Source organism: Podarcis bocagei, assembly GCF_964188305.1.
Source record: "Podarcis bocagei genome assembly, chromosome: 2".
In the NCBI taxonomy this organism is placed as follows: domain Eukaryota; kingdom Metazoa; phylum Chordata; class Lepidosauria; order Squamata; family Lacertidae; genus Podarcis; species Podarcis bocagei.
The window spans coordinates 9847525-9867565 of record NC_138126.1 but is presented as its reverse complement, the minus strand read 5'-3'; the positions used below and the strand labels follow the sequence as shown (position 1 = coordinate 9867565).

Here is a 20041-nt window from a genome sequence, read left to right as displayed (position 1 = left end):
AGTTTCTTCCCATCTGAGGTCTGCAGAGTAAGGAGCTTTCCTGCCTGATGTGGGGGATGGGGTTCATTTTTTAGTCCTCTATTTATCCAATTATGCATGCATTTTCACAGCTGCATAAGGTCTTGTGGAGAGAGGAAGGTTTCGTAGAATCGCAGAGTTGCAAGTGTCCCTGAGGGCCATCTAGTCCCACCCCCCGCAGTGCAGGAAACCTTTGCCAAACGTGGGGCTCAACCCACAACTCTGGGATTAAGAGTCTCATGCTCAGACATCTCAAAAGGAAAACAAGACTGAAGGTGAGGAAAAGATGATTTATTGGGACTGTTAAAAGTGTGACTGTCTCTTTAAGAAGAAGTAAGCTGCAGAGGGAATTCTGGGGAAAGAAAGGAAAATGCAAAGCAACCCATTTTTATTTTGTTACTTCCCTTGATTTTGACTTTTATGCATCCTTTCAAAGGTCCCCTTGAAAAACTGTCCAATATTCTCTTGGTGGGTACTACTATTATTTTATCACCTCTGCCAAGTTTTAAGTATTGAGATTATTGATCCACTATATGACTATTGATTCAAAATCCTAAAATGTATTTTATGTAATTGACTTTTTATTTCTATTCTTTGTATATCGTATTGTTGTTTTATTGCTATGGCCGATGGCTGACGCAAATAAAGATTCATTCATTCATTCATTCATTCTTGGTGGGTAATCCAATTATGCATGCATTTTCACAGCTGCATAAGATCTTGTGGGGAGAGGAAGGTTTCGTAGAATCACAGAATTGTGAGGTACCCTGAGGGTCATCTAGTCCCACCCCCTGCAGTGCAGGAAACCTTTGCTGAACGTGAGGCTCAACCCACAACCCTGGGATTAAGAGTCTCATGCTCTGCCAAATCAGACATCTCAAAAGGAAAACAACAAGACTGAAGGTGAGGAAAAGATGATTTATTGGGACTGTTAAAAGTGTGACTGTCTCTTTAAGAAGAAGTAAGCTGCAGATGGAATTCTGGGGAAAGGAAGGAAAATGAATCTTCTCAAAGAAGCCCTTGAAAAACTGCCCAAGGTTCTCCTGGTGGGTAAATGTTTTTTATATGAGTCACTCTGGTCTGGAGAGAAACTCCTGCTGGGCCTGAGAGGCAGATTTAGTCTCCTCAGGAGATACTGAGGTGGGTTTCATTTCCCCACAGATGAAAGAAAGGGAGGAGGGTCTCTCCAGAGAACGAGGCTCCTGAGAACGTGTAGAGTTCGGCTCCTGAGTCAGCGTCAGAGAAAGACACACGTCCCCCTTCATAGTCCAGAGTCACCCGGATCCTCCTGGGCTTCTCCCTCAGGGACAGAGGAGAGGAAACAGGGGAGGTGCAGGCCAAGTACTTCCCTCCCCACTTCCCCACAGCCCAGACCCCGAACTCAGGGCTAAAGGAGAAGCGGACATTTCTCTTCACAGACTTCCTGGCAATCCCCACAACCCACCCTTCCCCACTTCCCACAGTGACATCCCAGAAATGTCTGCCTGCTGTGAATCCCTCACGTCCCAACACACAAGAGTAGCCTCTGAATCTCTCAGGACTATCAGGCAGGGCTTGAGGTTTGTCTCCCAATCTCAGGCTTTTCCGATCCTTGGACAGGATGAGTTGGGGATGGGCTGTGTCTGGATCCAGAGTGACATTTGCTGTTGGGAAGAAGATGAGGAAAAGAGAAGATTAGGCAGAGTCAGCAGAGAGAGAGAGAGATGGACATCCTAATCCAAGAAACACCCGAAAAACCCAGATTCCCTTTCAGATCAAGGGGATTTCTTCTGCATTGCATGGGACACTGAGACGCCTCCTTGCAGACTCTCATCAGAATAAATAACTTCCTTGTTGATTTTTAACTCAGTTTCCTTCACTTTCTTATATTCAATGTCCATTGTGCCTGCCCTCCTTCCAACCAAGGCATTTTCTAAGAGGAAAAACCACCCAGGAAACCTTTTACTCAGCTCTTCTGTGTTATCTAAGAGGAAAGAGAGGAGAATTGGAGGAGGCAGGAGAGGAGAGAAGCTGTTTTCCTCTGAAAATCTCTGTGGGAATTGGCCTTTGGCGACCTCTGGGTTGGGCTGGGGGAGGAGGACCCCCTGTTCTGATAATAGTAATAATAATAATAATAATAATAATAATATCAACATTTGCATACTGCCCATCATATATAGGTCTGAGGGTGGTCCACAGCATAAAAATACAACACAAAACCACATAGAGGCTTCCCCTCACTTTTGCGGGAGTTATGTTCTGGGCCCTCGTGCACAAAAGTGAAAATCGTGTTAAGTGGGGAGCCGGTTTATTCCTGCTCTCCATCTCTCTCACCCACTTGGTCTCTCCTTGCCTTCCTCCCAACCATCTTGGAAGTTTAGGCCTTGCCGCCAGGGAAGAGGAGGCAGGTGGCAGGGCAATTTTACAAAGGACTGCTTATTCCATGCTTCTCTTTTGGATTTAATATATACCATAAGACTTGTTCCCTGGGGGAAGTGTGGAATAATTCAAAAGGTTACCAGTTTGGGGCTGAGACAGTCATGATAGGCAAGTGTAGGGCTGCCCTATTTTGAAGAGCAAGAAAGAGGACACATTGGCCAACTTTGACTTTTAACCATGGATCACTATGATGATTCTCATTTGAAATACCCCTACTATATGTAGGCTGTAGAAGTGGTCATATATTGCTAGTAGCAATGTTCTTAACTTTCAACAACAAAAGAATAATAATAATACATATTGCTCCCTCACTTGCCACATGAAATATTTGGGCACATGTTCACATCTTTCTGAACGTAAGTGTGCACAGAACAATTTATTAACCTGTTGAACATCTGCATGTGGACTCTCCTTAAGGGCAGGGGGGTCTTAACTCTTGCCCTCCCGGACGCCTTCTCTTTATCTTGTAGCTGAGCCAGCGTCCTTTTGGTTCAGCCACAAGAGAAGGGATTTTTACAGTATGTCGCTAGCTTAAGATGCTGCTCTGTTGTGATTCTCTGCTGCAGATTAGCCTAACCGGGTGCCTTGGATTTGACTCTAATGCAGGCATAGGTAACCTCGGCCCTCCAGATGTTTTGGGACTACAACTCCCATGATCCCTAGCTAACAGGACCAGTGGTCAGGAATGATGGGAATTGTAGTGCAAAAACATCTGGAGGGCAGAGGTTGCCTATGCCTGCTCTAATGCAATATTAAAAATTTCATGGGTATTAAAAAAAAACTTGGGGACATTTTGCCAAATTTTAGAAATCTGCCCCGATACAAATTTTAAGAAATTTTGATCATGAAAATAGAAGACATGGCTGGGAAAAAGAGGACACATGGCAACCAGGCCTGAAAAAGGTCACATGATGGGAAAGCAACCCAATTCTCTCTAGCCAGGAGGAAAGCTCTTCCCTCCTCCGCCTGATCCTTCTGGGAAGTTTCTCTCTCCCGCCTTCAAGTCCACCTTCTCTGCCTTTGTGGCACAAACAGCAGGGCTAGAGTCAAGCGGTGGATGGTTCTCAACTGTACAGAAAACTCTTGACCCCCCATGAAACACTAGTCCCCCCCCCCCCTCCTGTGAATTGGGGCATCAATGTGAAATTTACCTCTGTGGAGATTTCTGAAAGACTGGACTTCTGAGGAAGCAAAAAGAGGGTTAAAAGCATCTGTTGTTTCCTTATTTTAAGCAAAAGATGACATCATAAAACAAGTAATTGAAAGACAACAACTGTAGGCCTAAGGAATTAAAACAACTAACGTGTTTAGCTGTGATTCCTGCATTGCAGGGGGTTGGACTAGATCAGGGGTCAGCAAACATTTTCAGCACGGGGCCGGTCCACTGTCCTCAGACCTTGTGGGGGGCCAGACTATACAGTGGTACCTCGGGTTAAGTACTTAATTCATTCTGGAGGTCCGTTCTTAACCTGAAACTGTTCTTAACCTGAAGCACCACTTTAGGTCATGGGCCTCCTGCTGCTGCCGCGCCACCGAAGCACAATTTCTGTTCTCATCCTGAAGCAAAGTTCTTAACCTGAGGTAATATTTCTGGGTTAGCGGAGTCTGTAACCTGAAGCTTTTGTAACCCAAGGTACCACTGTATTTTGGGAAAAAATGAACAAAATCCTATGCCCCACAAATAACCGAGAGATGCATTTTAAATAAAAGGACACATTCTACTCATGTAAAAACAAGCTGATTCCCGGACATTCCGCGGGTGGGATTCAGAAGAAGATTGGGCCGGATCCAGTCCCCAGGCCTTAGTTTGCCTACCCATGGACTAGAATCAGTGTTTCCCAACCTTTTTTGGGCAACGGCACACCTGTTTAATGAAAAAAATCTCGCGGCACACCACCATTACAGCCCCGTGACGTCAGCACGCAGCGTCACGCCGGGAGGGACGCACGAAAGTGAAAGTTTTCAATTTTTTTCCCTCCCCCTTGCCGGGGAACCTCCAAGCTTTGGGGGTGGGGGGGGAGGAGGCAGCAGAGCGAGGGACTGAGGGACGGCGGCAGCTGAGGCGGCGGCGGCTGTTGTGGTGGTGGCAGCGATAGCGGGCGGAGGAGGGGGCGGCGGGAGTTGCTGCTGCTGTTGTTGCTGCTGCTGCCCGGACATGCCGGCCTCCTCCTCCTCCGCTGTCTCGCGCTCCTCCCTTTTGCACGCGCTGCCCCGCCGCTCGGCACCACCACCGCGGAGCCGCCCCCGGCTCGACGCGGATCCTCGCCGCTGCCGCTTCTCACCGCCCGACTCGCCCGCCTCCCTCCCACGGCACACCAGCCGACGTCTCACGGCACACTAGTGTGCCGCGGAACACCGGTTGGGAAACACTGGACTAGATGACCCTTGGGATCCTTTCAAACTCTACTATTCCATGATTCCATGGGGAAATCAGAAATGGTAAACCATGCTATAAAATGGCAGAATACAACCATTCAAAATCCACAAATGAAATGGGAATCTGTACTGGAGGGCTGGAGGAAGGTTAACATCAGCGCCAAGTAAACTGGTGGGGAAAAGCTGTTGAAACCGGAATTTCCAAGCATGCTGACAAACCAGATTGCAGAGGAAGAAGCTGCAGAGCTTTGCACTGTAATTCAAAGGGTCTCATGCAATGGGAAGTCCTCCCTCATGGAATGGGGCTGATCTCATAAGAACAGTGGGAAGTCTCAGGAGATGGGGATGGCTGATGAGGTTGAAACTGAGGAGGAGGCAGCTCAGGCCTTGCTCTGCTGCTGGGAGACCAGACTGGGCAGGAGGTGGAGGAGGGACTGGGTGCTTGCGGGTGCCCTTTTTAACACACTTCACGAGGGAGAAATCCAAGCAAATCTAGAGAAGCCGCACAAGAACCTCTCCAGATTGTGTGGAGGGAAAACAAAATGCAAGGGAGATTCCTTATACGTGAGAACCAGAAACCAGGGACACTGGACTGATCCTGCAGGATTTTCCTTAAGGGTTTTGTAAGATATTGTAAGGCTCTGAGGCTTTCCCCCACAATTGAGCAGTATATACATTTTATGAAAGAAAGCAAAATCTGTAAAATGGAGGGTGAAACCAGGATACTAGTCTATAGGCAGGAATGGAACTCAGACTGGTGAGCAGGTTCTTTACAGGGACAAGCTCTGCCCCCAATCCAAGCCTTCAACCTCCCTCCCAGTTCATTCATGGGACATAGAAAGAACCCAAACACCACTAGAGGACTGTTTCCCAGAGTGACGCCATTGATGGGGGTCCCAAAGTCTGCAGAACAGACGGTTCAACATCCATGAAATATCAGTCCCCATCCCTCCTGTCAAATTGTTCCTCCCTTGGAAATATACCTTTCTGAAGCTGTTTTCTGTATAACACAGCATCTGAGGAAGCAAAAAGATATAAAGTGTAAGGGCAACACTCTTCCATCTGAAATAAATCTCCATACAAAAGTAACACTTCATAATGTGGCATCCTTGAATTGACTCCATTCAGAGCAGGACAACCCCAGATTGTGTAGACTGGTAACCAAAAGGAAAAGGAGGTTCCGTATAACTGAAAACAGATACACTCTGGTTCAGGCTTCCTTTACAGGATCCAGGGTCACAATATACATGGGCCATTCTGGGGGACAGGAAATGAAGGCTGGAGCCCCAAGAAGGAAGGTATCCTGGGGCTACTCAATTCCATGCAGTAAGAGCCTGGCATGTTCAGTTCTGCAGAAATAATAGAATTCCATGTGTGAAATCCTGGCAGCCATTTTTCATTACCTTTCCATTGTTTCATTGTATCCTCCACAAGGTGATTTAGATCACAGGATTCCAAGATCCTGTTCCTCACTTCTGGAGGGAAAGGCAGTGGGTTTTCTGGACTCTCTCTTTTCTCATACCTGGTGAAAAGAAAAACAATGAATGGCCCCATTGTGGCACCGTCTCCCTAATTATTGCAGGAGATCTCAATAACATGAACAAAGTTGAAGTTTATTTCCCAACAGGTAATTCAACGTGATCTGTTGACACCCACCTCCAAGCCCTGGCCAATGGCTTCGTAAGGATGCTAAACAGCACAAGGGTCAAGAGGCAACCCTGTGCGACATCACCGGAGGGCTCCCATGGCTTCAAACTGTGCTGCCCCATAACAACTTTCTGGGAAGGTCCCAGGACGTAAGGGCCAAACCCCTGAAATGAAGTGCCTGCAATCCCTCTCTCCCTGAGCCTCTCCAGAGGATGTTAGAAGAAGGAGGAGGAGGAGGAGGAGGAGGAGGAGAAGGAGAAGAAGAGGAGTTTGGATTTGATATCCCGTTTTATTACTACCCTAAGGAGTCTCAAAGCAGCTAACAATCTCCTTTTCCCTTCCTCCCCCACAACAAACACTCTGTGAGGTGAGTGGGGCTGAGTGACTTCAGAGAAGTGTGACTGGCCCAAGGTCACCCAGCAGCTGCATGTGGAGGAGCGGAGACGTGAACCCGGTTCCCCAGATTATGAGTCCACCGCTCTTAACCACTACACCTCCACCCTCCCTGCACCCCCTCTCTCACACAGGAAGTGTGCAACCCCATGCCCCATGGGACTCTCCCTCCAGAGGCATCAAACAACCTGACTTTCACCCCCTACTCAAGACCACCTTCAGCCTCTCACGCTGGAAACGCTCCCAAGAAAAAGAGCCAACCCATTCTAGACAAACAGACCTTCCCTCCCTCAGTGCCACAAAGGGGCTGAGTTGGGGAGCTTCCAGTGGGACATGGAAAGATACTGGTACGTCCTAAGCTGTTCCCAGGGATCTTTGGCACTTTCTCTTCTACATGTTTGAAATTACCAAAGTCAATGAACAGAAGGTGGAAGAGAAAGAAAAGAGCCCCCATCCCTCTGTGAAGTGATGTGGGGAGGGAGGAAGGAGGCAGCTGACCTTGATCCTTGGAGGGAGAATTGGGGGGCTACAAGTTCAGAAGAGGGGGCCCTGCTTTTACCTGTGAGATGCCTCAGGGAGTGAGTCCTCCAGTCTCCCCCCTGCAGCCCCTGGAGGGCCATGTCTGAGGTTCTTGCATCTCAGCTTCAAAGAGTGATGCTAATGGAAATGAGCCAGATCCACTTACCTCTGCAAGGTCCTTCTCACATCCTAGAGGGGAAAAGAGAAGGGAATTCACTGCACACCTCAGGCCACACTAGGAAGACCCCCTCAGACCCTGGCCCTTGGATGTCAGTCTGCCTGGCACATGGCAAGGTTGTGGGTAGGGATGGTTGAATCAGCCAGTTTTGGTTTCTCACAGCTTTTATTTTTCCAGTCTGAAATTATTAATTTTTCCAGTATCAAGTTCTCCACATTTCCACATCTGTTTACAATTATTTTTTAAGAATCCTTATGAAAACCCACCAGCATTTTAGGGAAATTTAATATTTGTGGGTTCAGGAGAAGATTCCATCCCATCTCTTGTCTTAGATTATAATTTATTAACTTTAATCCCATTTGCATTGTGCAATTCAGACGTAAGTAAGCCTACAAATTAATCCTACCAGGGAACTGTCCCAAATTGTCTTCCATAGAAGTCCCCAAATTTCAAATTCTACTTACCAACTGGAAATTTAAAAAGCACCTGCAGCATAAAATGCCTCCAAAGGGGTAATAAAACAGCTCAGTGTTTCTTTGGGCTCCTCCACACTTCTGCTTTTCCTGTGCCCAGAAAACACGGGTCCAAGAGGTTTTGCCCTTGCCCTGCCGCTTTCCCTCAGGGAAAACCGGCTCCTTAGTTCAACATCTAAGCAAACGTCAATCCGGAGAAAACCTGGCTGATGTTTGCTCTCATTCAGCAGTAGAGAGCAGGTTTTCCTTGAGGAAAGGGGTGGGACAGGATGAGTCCCTCTGTCTTGTTCTTTCGTCACTGTGACGGAGCACCATTTTGGGCCGCTCTGTATCCATTGTGAAGGGGATCAACCCAGAAGTTGTGCAGGGAACGGGAAAAGAAGCTTGGTCAAGAGACTGCCTCATGTCAGAAGGAGGCCTGAATCCTCGCTGAAGCCCAGCCCAGGGCAGGAAGGCAGCATTGCCAAGAAGAAGGCATTTGGAGACAAATCATCAGCAAAGAGCAGAAAACCACCTCCTGTTCCATCTGGAACACAGAAGAATCTCTAGTCTGCATTCAGGTGAGTTAAGCATCCCAGGTATCTTGGGTCTTCCTGTCCATTATAAACCTGACTGGAGGCTCCAACATCTGAGCCCCTGCACTCCTTGCATACATGAAAGAGACACATGAAGGATTGGAGGCAGCCTTTCCTGGAGCCTTGGGCTGTTCCTGCCACCGTCTTACCTGCAGGAGTTCACTTGCTGGCTGCTGACTCTTCTCCTCCATCTCCTGGATGATCCTCTCAAGAGAGGAGAGTTTCCTGGAGAGTCTGGCCAGCTGCTCATCCCTTCTCCCTGCAATCTCCTTCTCCACCTCTTCCACGTGATTCAGCAGACCTTTTTCTTGTTCTTCCAGGAACTGGCGCAGTTCTCTGAACTTCTCCACAATCTTCAGCCTCTCTGTTTCTGTTAATTTCTGCAAGAAAAGAGGAGGTCTGAGTGTGTTTGGGGCTTAGTCTCAAAACAACAGAAACAAAATTATGAGAATTCCACAGGGAGGACACTTCTGATATTTCTATAGACATGAAACCTCCAGTGGCTAAAGAAGAAAACCTTTATTTTGAGGGGAGGCCCTCTCCATTGCTGTTTCTGTTGACTTCTATTTTGCAGACGGATACAGCCTAAAGGAAGGAGCTCTTTTTTCCTAGCGATGGATGTTCCCTGCATGCTTTGGGGCATGGCATAACCAGAGTTCACACTTGTTCAGAGAACCTCCAGGGACATAAAACACCCCTCAGTTTAGACTGGGGTGTAGGAAGGAACAGAAACAGAGGAGAACAAAGTGCAGAGTTCATCCCCATAGCTCCCCTGTTTTCTTTAAAGGTTTTAAAAAGCCTGAGTTTCCTAAAAATGAACAAGAGAGCACATTTAGAATTCAGTTCTTTAGTAATATTTATGGTAAATCAGGATTTGTATTGAAATGCTTCCACCCTTTCAGCTCACAAGTCCTCAGGCTTCTCCTTGACTGCTATTCACATAATAAATGACAAGGGGAAATAAACTCAATTTAGCGGCATTCAAAGGTGAACTTACCTAATTCGCTATTGCTGAAAAAATATGGAGACCAAAACAGAGCTTTAAAATTCTGATATATTCAAGCTTGACCCAGCCAGGTAATATTCACAAAAATAGAATTTATGAGGGTAAAATACAGACCAAAATATTTATACAAGGAGGTAGCTACCCTAACATCTGATTCATTTTCAGAACAATAAATTAATAAACAGACTGATATGAAAAATGAGAAATGAGGAAAAGCTGAAACAGGCAGATTTCCCCATCACTTCTCAGTCCTGACTCAATTCTTCTTCTTCTTCTTTATTGAATTTATATACTGCCCTATACCTGGAGGTCTCAAGTGCTTGTTCCCTGTCTAGTAACAACAGAGACACTTACAAGGAGGTCTTTGCTTTCTTTGTCCAGATCTGCTTGATAGGCCGGAATTTCCTCTCTCTCTTTCCTCAGAATCTCCAGGCGGCGACAGATCTCTCCCTAAAGAGAAAAGGAAAAACTCAGCTTTGATTGAGACACACAGAGAGATGAAAATCATAATGGCTTCTTGCGCCCAGTGGCCTTGCTAGAATAGCAAAGTAATTTACTGGTGGAAATAAAAGTACAGAGGTTTTCAGCCTTTTTGGGTCCACGGCTCCATGGATCAACTACCTTCATCTGCATCACCCCTGTGGGGCTCAGGATCCCAGTTAGGTCCCCCCTTGCCTGCAGAGCTGGCAGCCCCTCACCTTTTCTCAAACACCCTCCCTTGTGGAGTGGTCTCTCAGCCTCCTCTCCCTTCCTTGGGGGTCCCAGCCTGACTTCTCACCTTGAGGTCTCAGGGAGAAGTGGGAAGAGGAGGAGGAAGTGCTAAGGCAGGATCCAACCTGGGATGTATCAGTCTAGCGTCAAAGAGATAGTGAGGTCAGCCCAAGAGGCGAGAGATGCAGGGATAGACCAGAGCGTCTCAGAATTTGGGGTGGGAGGAGATACTCAGCCCCCCAAAAACATCATTGCAGAGGCTCCACGGCACCCCCAGAATAAGCCACCAGTAGGTGCTTCCACTCCCCACTCCCAAATCTGCTTCCAACAGATACTTGGGGGGTGGGATCCTACACCATCTGGTCAATTCCTGGCTAACAGTCCTGGTCCCCCCCCCCCAAAAAAAAGCTGATCCCTTGCTGCTCTCTGTTTTGCAGGGCATTGAGGAGGCATCCTGGTAACCAAAGGAGACATGTACTTAGTTGTCTATGTGCCATTCACACTTCTACTGTTCTAAATATGTACAAAGCAGCCTTGCTGGGGGATGTGGACGAGGTTAACCCTTTCTCTCCCTGCCAAGGTCCCAGTTCAAATCTTTGAAGCTGTTGTGAGTATTTCAAGATCCCCTTGTCCCCCTGGCAGAGAGAAAGACTTCAACTCCCCCCTCCAGCCACCCCAGGATCCCTCAGGCTTCCCCTGGGCTGCTTCCAAGCCGATAAACAACGACCAATCAATGCCATGTCTACTTTCGACTTCAGAATTAAAAAGAAAACCTCCCCAGAAGAATCCACAGCTATTTATTTCTCCCCCTCCAGATCCAGGGATCTCCTACCTTGTATTCCTCGAAAGCCTCTTCCAGAGGAATCACCTTGTGATTTTCATGTTCCTTTGACTTGTCACACACCAGGCAGATGGGGGCTTCGTGGACTTTGCAGAAGAGCTTCAGGGGCTCCTGGTGCTTCTCACAGACTCCTCCTTTCCCTCCTTCCTCCTTTCCCTCTTGAAGGCTGAGATTCTTGGCTATTTCCACCATATTAGCCAGTTGCCGGTTGGAGACGAGGCTCCTTCTCTGGACTCTTTCTCTGCACTGAGGGCAGGAAGCCTCCGCCTCCGATTCCCCCCAGAACAGGACCAAGCAGGATCGGCAGAAGTTGTGCCCACACTCCGGGATGGTCACTGGATCCTTGAAGTAATCCAGGCAGATGGAGCAAGTGGCTTCATCACGGAGATTCTGGATGTGACCCCCTGCAGCAGCCATGGCTCCCTCGCGCTGAAGACTCAGTTAAGTTTCGCTTTTTCAGTTTTCAGCCACTGGGAGTTTCCCTTCCTGGAAATGACTCAGTGATCACGTGATCTTTATTTTTTAAAAAACAACAACAACATATCTCCAGGTCTTTTCAATTGCTGAATGTTTTCTCAAGTAGCAGCGAATGCTTCTGGATTGCCTCCTGTTAATAAAGAAAAATCATCCTTGTAGGTTGATTGACCATCAGAACATCCACACAGGAGAGAAGCCTCACAAATGCCCTGAGTGCAGGAAAAACTTTTCTCAGTGAGATACGCTGATCAAACACCAAAGGACCCACGTGGAGGAGAAACCTTATGAATGCCCCGAGTGTGGAAAAAGCTTCATTCAGAAGAAGACATTAATCGGGCACCAGGTAATTCATTTGGGGAATACGTCCAGCAAATATTCTTGAAAAGTGCCACATTCCACAGAAAAAAAGAGGGAGAAATGTTGGTTACATCCTGATTTGCAGTGGAGAACACACACCTTATCTATTTCACAAGACATAGGCGGATGGCCAGTTGTTGTTGTTAATTCAAGAAAGTTCTCTGTTGAGGCTTCCGGCCCCAGGAGGGGACAAACAAAACTGCCCACCCACTGCTCTGGTCCCCACGATGGATGGAGGCAGGGAGACAGAGACACATTATCTCCACGTTGCAGATTCTCATAGCACTAGAAGTCGTGGCCCCCAAACAAAGCTGAATGGTGGGAGATCCAGGACGGAAAAAAGCATTTCGTTGTGGAGCGTGTAAATGAACCATGGAACTCACTGCCACTGGAGGCAGAGATGGCAGCCAACTTAAAATCATGGAATGGCATAGTTGAATGGTACAACCAGGGTCACCAAGTCCATATATCTGCAGTGCAGGAATCTTTTGCCCAACGTGGTGCTCAAGCCAGTGACCCTTAGATTAAGGCTATCATGCTCCACCCATTGAGCTGGGGACAAATTCATGGAGCACTAGGCTGTGAAGCACAATGGCTCTGCTCTGCCTCCACAGTCCAGAGGCAGAAGGCTTCTAAATCTCAGGTGCTGGAAACTGCAAGGAGGGGAGGGAGGCAGGTTTTACACAGTGGTCCTCCTTGCAGGTGTCCCACGGCGTCTGGGTGGCCCCTCTTGGGCACTGGACCAAATGGGAGACTTTTGTGTCCTTCCACGGGGTGAGAGGAAACTCACAGGGAAACGTATGATGACACACAAACATCGCCAACATCATATAGGGGGTGGAGCAAGGGGAGGTGGCCCTCAGGCAGGTGGGGGGCGGCAAAGGTGTCTTTATTTTGACATGTGCCACCACCCCATGGGAAATGCAGGAAAAGGAGATCAGGCTGCACAGGTCAGAAGTCGGCGGCCCTGATAGTGGAGCCAGGGAGAGTCCTACCAGATCTTTGAGAGAGGTCAATTCCACAGGCATTTGTTGTTCTAGCTCAGTGTTTCCCAAACGTTTTTGGGCAACGGCACACCTGTTTACTGAAAAAAAATCTCGCGGCACACCACCATTAAAGCCCCGCCCCGTGACGTCAGCGCGCAGCGTCACGCCGGGAGGGACGCACAAAAGTGAAAGTTTTTCCCCTCCCCCTTGCCGGGGAACCTCCAAGCTTTGGGCAGGCAGGCAGGCAGAGCTGGGAAGGGGGTTTCCAGGGGACACGGCAGCTCCTCGAAAGGCTTCTCTCAGCTGCGCTCAATCCTCCTCGGAGAGGATTTCCCCTCCGGTCCCATGCCTTCGTTTGGGGCATCGCTCCGGCTGCTCCCTCTCCCGCCGCGCAGGAGCGATGCCTCTCTCTGGCTCTCCCTCCGCGCAGGCTGAGGGAGGGAGGGAGGTGCGCGTGTGACCCGTTTCTGCTGGGAGACCAAACCCAGCGAGGCAGAGTCGCGCGGAGGCGCCCAGGCAGCGCTGCCGGCTGCAAGGAGGAGCGCCAGGCAGCAGCAGGAGGCGCGGCCTCTCCTCGCCGCCGCCGCCCCGCCTCTCGCCGCCCGACTCGCCCGACTCCCTCCAGGCATCTCGCGGCACACCAGCCGATGTCTCACGGCACACTCGTGTGCCGCGGAACACCGGTTGGGAAACACTGTTCTAGCTCTTAGTATCCAGGAGAGAAATCAGATGCAGCTGGTGCTGAAAAGACCCTCCTTGGGGGAGCATTGTGCATTTGGGGTGGGGCTGAGGGACACGGGGAAGGTGTCCTGCGAAATGTATAGGGCAGCCCAGCCCATGGGGCCCCTTCCGGAAGCTGCCGGACTGCAGCTCCCATCCTCTCTGACCCCTGGTCATGCTGGATGGGTCAGAGGGGAGTTGGAGTCCAGCATTATCCAGAGGATACCCCATTTGATGCCCCTGATATACAGAATGCAGCCTGTAAATACAGAACGTTAATGCATCAACCCTAAACACGTATAACTGGGCTGAAGCCCCACACTCAATGCAATGAGGTTTATTTCTGACAACGTGTGGAGATGGGGAGGCTGTATTTGCAGAGGACATTTGAAGCTGACGCCCTGTTCAATTTCTTTTTTATTTTCTTCCCATCTGAGGTCTCCAGAGTAAGGAGCTTTCCTGCCTGATGTGGGGGAAGGGGTTCATTTTTTAGTCCTCTATTAATCCAATTATGCATGCATTTTCACAGCTGTATAAGGTTTTGTGGGGAGAGAAGGTTTCGTAGAATTGCAGGGTTGCGCTGGATCCTGAGGGTCATCTAGCCCCACCCCCTGCAGTGCAGGAAACCTTTGCCGAACGTGGGGCTCCAACCCACAACCCTGGGATTAAGAGTCTCGTGTTCTGCCAAATCAGACATCTCAACAGGAAAAGAAGACTGAAGGTGAGGAAAAGATGATTTATTGGGACTGTTAAAAGTGTGACTGTCTCTTTAAGAAGTAAGCTGCAGAGGAAATAATGGGAAAAGGAAGGAAAATGAATCTTCTCAAAGGGCCCTTGAAAAACTGCCCATGGTTCTCCTGGTGGGTAAATGTTTTTTTATATCAGTCACTCTGGTCTGGAGAGAAACTCCTGCTGGGCCAGAGAGGCAGATTTAGTCTCCTCAGGAGATACTGAGGGGGGGTTTCATATCCCTTCAGATAAAAGAAAGGGAGGAGGGTCTCTCCAGAGAACGAGGCTCCTGAGAACGTGTAGAGTTCGGCTCCTGAGTCAGCGTCAGAGAAAGACACACGTCCCCCTTCATAGTCCAGAGTCACCCGGATCCTCCTGGGCTTCTCACTCAGGGACAGAGGAGAGGAATCAGGGGAGGTGCAGGCCCGGTACTTCCCTCCCCACTTCCCCACAGCCCAGATCCCTCCCTCAGGGCTAAAGGAGAAGCTGCCCTTTCTCTCCACAGACTTCCTGGCAACCCCCAAAGCCCACGATTCCTCACTTCCCACAGTGACTTCCCAGAAATGTCTGCCTGCTGTGAATCCCTCACGTCCCAACACACAAAAATAGTAGCTGAATCTCTCAGGATTATCAGGCAGGGCTTGAGGGTTGTCTCCCCATCTCAGGCTTTTCCCATCCTTGGACAGGATGAGTTCGGGATGGGCTGTGTCTGGATCCAGAGTGACATTTGCTGTTGGGTAGAAGATGAGGGAGAGAGAAGATCAGGCAGAGTCAGCGGAGAGAGAGAGATGGACATCGTAATCCAAGAAACACCCGAAAACCCAGGTTCCCTTTCAGATCAAGGGGATTTATTTGCATCGCATGCAAGACTGAGACTCCTCCTTGCAGACTCTCATCAGAATAAATATCTTCTGGTTGGCTTTTAAATCAGTTTCCTTCACTTTCGTATATTCAATGCACATTGTGCCTGCCCTCTTCTCAACCCAGGCATTTTCTAAGCCGAAAAACCACCCAGGAAACCTTTTACTCAGCTCTTCTGTGTTATCTAAGAGGAAAGAGAGGAGAACTGGAGGAGGCAGGAGAGGAGAGAAGCCGCTTTCCTCTGACAATCTCTGTGGGAATTGGCCTTTGGGGACCTCTGGGTTGGGCTGGGGGAGGAGGACCCCCTGTTGTTATAATAATAATAATAATAATAATAATAATAATAATAATAATAATAATAATAATAATATCAACATTCGCATATTGCCCATCATATATAGGTCTGAGGGTGGTCCACAGCATAAAAATACAACACAAAACCACATAGAGGCTTCCCCTCACTTTTGCGGGAGTTATGTTCTGGGCCCTCGTGCACAAAAGTGAAAATCGTGTTAAGTGGGGAGCCTGTTTATTCCTGTTCTCCATCTCTCTCACCCACTTGGTCTCTCCTTCCTCCCAACCATCTTCGAAGTTTAGACCTCGCCACCAGGGAAGAGGAGGCAGGTGGCAGGGCAATTTTACAAAGTACTGCTTATTCCATGCTTCTCTTTGGGATTTCATATATACCTTAAGACTAGTTCCCTGAGAGAAGCGGGGAATAACTCAAAATGTTACCAGTTTGGGGTTGAGACAGTCATGATAGGCAAGTGTAGGGCTGCCCTATTTTGAAGAGCAAGAAAGAGGACACATTGGCCAACTTCGACTTTTAACCATGGATCACTATGATGATTCTCATTTGAAATACCACTTCTATATGCTATAGAAGCTCATGTAGGCTATAGAAGCTGTGCTATATTGCTAGTAGCAATGTTCTTAACTTTCAACAACAAAAGAATAAGAATAATACATATAGCTCCCTCACTTGCCACATGAAATATTTGGGCACATGTTCACATATTTCTGAACGTAAGTGTGCACAGAACAATTTATTAACCTGTTGAACATCTGCATGTGGACTCTCCTCAAGGGCAGGGGGGTCTTAACTCTTGCCCTCCCGGACTCCTTCTCCAAGATCTTGTAGCTGAGCCAGCGTCCTTTTGGTTCAGCCACAAGAGAAGGGATTTTTACAGTATGTCGCTAGCTTAAGATGCTTTTTTTGTGATTCTCTGCTGCAGATTAGCCTTAGATCTGACTCTAATGCTGGCATAGGCAACCTCGGCCCTCCAGATGTTTTGGGACTACAACTCCCATGATTCCTAGCTAACAGGACCAGTGGTCAGGAATGATGGGAATTGTAGTGCCAAAACATCTGGAGGGCCGAGGTTGCCTATGCCTGCTCTAATGCAATATGAAAAATTTCATGGGTATTAAAAAAAAACTTGGGGACATTTTGCCAAATTTTAGAAATCTGCCCCGATACAAATTTTAAGAAATTTTGATCATGAAGATAGAAGACATGGCTGGGAAAAAGAGGACACATGGCAACCAGGCCTGAAAAAAGGTCACATGATGGAAAAGCAACCCAACTCTCTCTAGCCAGGAGGAAAACTCTTCCCTCCTCCGCCTGATCCTTCTGGGAAGTTTCTCTCTCCCCCCTTCAAGTCCACCTTCTCTGCCTTTGTGGCACAAACAGCAGGGCTAGAGTCAAGCGGTGGATGGTTCTCAACTGTACAGAAGACTCTTGACCCCCCATGAAACACTAGTCCCCCCCCTCCTGTGAATTGGGGCATCGATGTGAAATTTACCTCTGTGGAGATTTCTGAAAGACTGGACATCTGAGGAAGCAAAAAGAGGGTTAAAAGCATCTGTTGTTTCCTTATTTTAAGCAAAAGATGACATCATAAAACAAGTAATTGGAAGACAACAACTGTAGGCCTAAGGAATTAAAACAACTAACGTGTTTAGCTGTGATTCCAGCATTGCAGGGGGTTGGGCTAGATCAGGGGTCAGCAAACATTTTCAGCACGGGGCCGGTCCACTGTCCTCAGACCTTGTGGGGGGCCAGACTATACAGTGGTACCTCGGGTTAAGTACTTAATTCATTCTGGAGGTCCGTTCTTAACCTGAAACTGTTCTTAACCTGAAGCACCACTTTAGGTCATGGGCCTCCTGCTGCTGCCGCGCCACCGAAGCACAATTTCTGTTCTCATCCTGAAGCAAAGTTCTTAACCTGAGGTAATATTTCTGGGTTAGCGGAGTCTGTAACCTGAAGCTTTTGTAACCCAAGGTACCACTGTATTTTGGGAAAAAATGAACAAAATCCTATGCCCCACAAATAACCGAGAGATGCATTTTAAATAAAAGGACACATTCTACTCATGTAAAAACAAGCTGATTCCCGGACATTCCGCGGGTGGGATTCAGAAGAAGATTGGGCCGGATCCAGTCCCCAGGCCTTAGTTTGCCTACCCATGGACTAGAATCAGTGTTTCCCAACCTTTTTTGGGCAACGGCACACCTGTTTAATGAAAAAAATCTCGCGGCACACCACCATTACAGCCCCGTGACGTCAGCACGCAGCGTCACGCCGGGAGGGACGCACGAAAGTGAAAGTTTTCAATTTTTTTCCCTCCCCCTTGCCGGGGAACCTCCAAGCTTTGGGGGTGGGGGGGGAGGAGGCAGCAGAGCGAGGGACTGAGGGACGGCGGCAGCTGAGGCGGCGGCGGCTGTTGTGGTGGTGGCGGCGATAGCGGGCGGAGGAGGGGGCGGCGGCGGGAGTTGCTGCTGCTGTTGTTGCTGCTGCTGCCCGGACATGCCGGCCTCCTCCTCCTCCGCTGTCTCGCGCTCCTCCCTTTTGCACGCGCTGCCCCGCCGCTCGGCACCACCACCGCGGAGCCGCCCCCGGCTCGACGCGGATCCTCGCCGCCGCCGCCTCTCACCGCCCGACTCGCCCGCCTCCCTCCCACGGCACACCAGCCGACGTCTCACGGCACACTAGTGTGCCGCGGAACACCGGTTGGGAAACACTGGACTAGATGACCCTTGGGATCCTTTCAAACTCTACTATTCCATGATTCCATGGGGAAATCAGAAATGGTAAACCATGCTATAAAATGGCAGAATACAACCATTCAAAATCCACAAATGAGGACTTCCGGGTTGGCGCGATCGGGAAATGGCGGATTCCCTCCGAGCTCCGGAGGGAATCGGCTCAGCGGTGGATGGGTCTTTGCCGTGCCGGCGACACGGGGACCCTTAAAAACCGCAGGCGCGGAAGCCTGCGGACTGAAGACTCGGCGGGTGCCTTAAGCGCCCCCCCTGATTCGCAATGAGCCTTTTTAAAGGCTACGGAGGGGATACAGGGGACGGCGTGGCACTGAGAGTCGACCGCTACCGCCGCTGAGCGAAGCCGCGAGCCATAACCGGAGAGCGCTGACTTCCTTCCTTGAAATTCGGACTGAAAAAAGAACCCGTGAGTAATTTGGAACTGAACTTTAAAACTTTTACCTTTTGAATTTGAGACGACCGGGGGGTGTGCTAAAAGGAAGTCCCCACACCCCCCCTTGCAGACGATCCAGAGCAACGAAATAAGAACTAAGCTGGAGTGCCTACCCTGTAAAGGGTGAGTTTTGAAAAGACAGTAACTTCCAAGATTTAGAAAGGTAAATTTGAGCAGGAGAGTGGAGTGTTGGAAGAGTCTTTGTTTTGTGGTAAACAACCCTCCCTCCCGGGCCCGGGAGCGACCTGATTTGGAGCCTGTATAGAGGAGCAGAATTTGACAGCTGTCAAAAGCTGTCAAATGGACTATTAATAGTGAAAAAAATTGCTGTTTAAGACCTCTCCGGATTAAAAGGAGTTACAATTGAACTAAAATCTTGAGAAACAAAGAAACAATAATAGGACAGAGGATTGTTGGAGAAAAGGTTACTCAGTAACCAGATTCCCTCTAGGGGGAATTCTGTGGAATTACAATGGCTGTGGGTGGAAAGATACTGAGAGAAATCGAAAGAATGTTCTCACTGGTGGGAACCCTACAGGAGCAGACTACAGCTATGAGTAAACAATTGACGACCTTGGATTTGGAAACAAGTAGTTCTGCTGAAAGTAATGAGGGCCTGAGTGAGAAAGAACCCACAGCTGAATTTGAAACAATAAACAAAGAAGAGGAGAAGACAAAACAAGAAAGAGAACAAGTTATCTGGGAAAGTACTAACCAGAAGCCGGCATCTGGAGAACACAAGCAAGGAGACTATTGGATTAAATCCACTCTAAGCCTACGAAAGATACAGAAGATGAAAGTGGAGGCCCTGGGACTTTATGGAATTCAGGAGCTCGAAATAAAGAAGTACAATTGGGGCCTCCACATAGACTTTGATTTTGACTATCAGCAAGACTTAGGCCTTGTGGAAATTCCTCAGCAGTTGCCTTTAAATATGGGAAGAGACTATGGACTGACTGGATTGATTGTTAAGGAAATCTTTCGAGACTCGATGATAGACAAAAAGGACTACCAACAAAACCGGCGGAGAGGGACTAAAAGAGAATTGAGAGCCTCGGATATCCGGAATCCAGGCTAAAAACTGTTAATTTGGACATGTCTTGGGAAAGGACGCAAAGCGGGGAGGGGAGGGAGGGAAGTATTAAATTTAAACAACACTCAAGACCAGGGGGTTTAGTATTAAGAAAATTATGTAAGAAAAAATGAGAAATCGAGGGAAGAGAATTGGGGTCCAACTTAGGGAAAATTTATTTTTGT

The 20041-nt window shown here is 48.4% G+C and overlaps 3 protein-coding genes across 3 annotated transcripts in view; all 3 read right to left on the bottom strand.

Annotated features, from left to right (window-relative positions):
- Positions 1-921: 921 nt before the first annotated feature.
- LOC308581240 (zinc finger protein RFP-like) lies at positions 922-11615 on the bottom strand. The gene is made up of 8 exons (XM_081183770.1): positions 11147-11615; positions 9958-10053; positions 8747-8977; positions 7538-7560; positions 6216-6334; positions 5796-5828; positions 3588-3617; positions 922-1661 (listed from the first exon to the last, which is right to left on the bottom strand). The coding sequence occupies exons 1-8, from the start codon at positions 11570-11572 to the stop codon at positions 1144-1146; spliced, it is 1476 nt and encodes a 491-aa protein (XP_081039896.1). The 5' UTR covers positions 11573-11615; the 3' UTR covers positions 922-1143.
- A 2802-nt stretch (positions 11616-14417) lies between these two features.
- LOC308580775 (zinc finger protein RFP-like) overlaps positions 14418-20041 on the bottom strand; it is a 127868-nt gene continuing 122244 nt past the window's right edge. Inside the window, exon 7 of the mRNA XM_081182933.1 lies at positions 14418-15154. Within this exon, the coding sequence (XP_081039059.1) occupies positions 14577-15154 (578 nt within the window). The 3' untranslated portion in view covers positions 14418-14576. The remainder of the gene's footprint in view (positions 15155-20041) is intronic.
- The window catches only part of LOC308581242 (zinc finger protein RFP-like), a 29443-nt gene continuing 23819 nt past the window's right edge, over positions 14418-20041 (bottom strand). The window contains exon 7 of the mRNA XM_081183772.1: positions 14418-14456. The gene's annotated coding sequence lies outside the window, so the exon portion shown is untranslated. The remainder of the gene's footprint in view (positions 14457-20041) is intronic.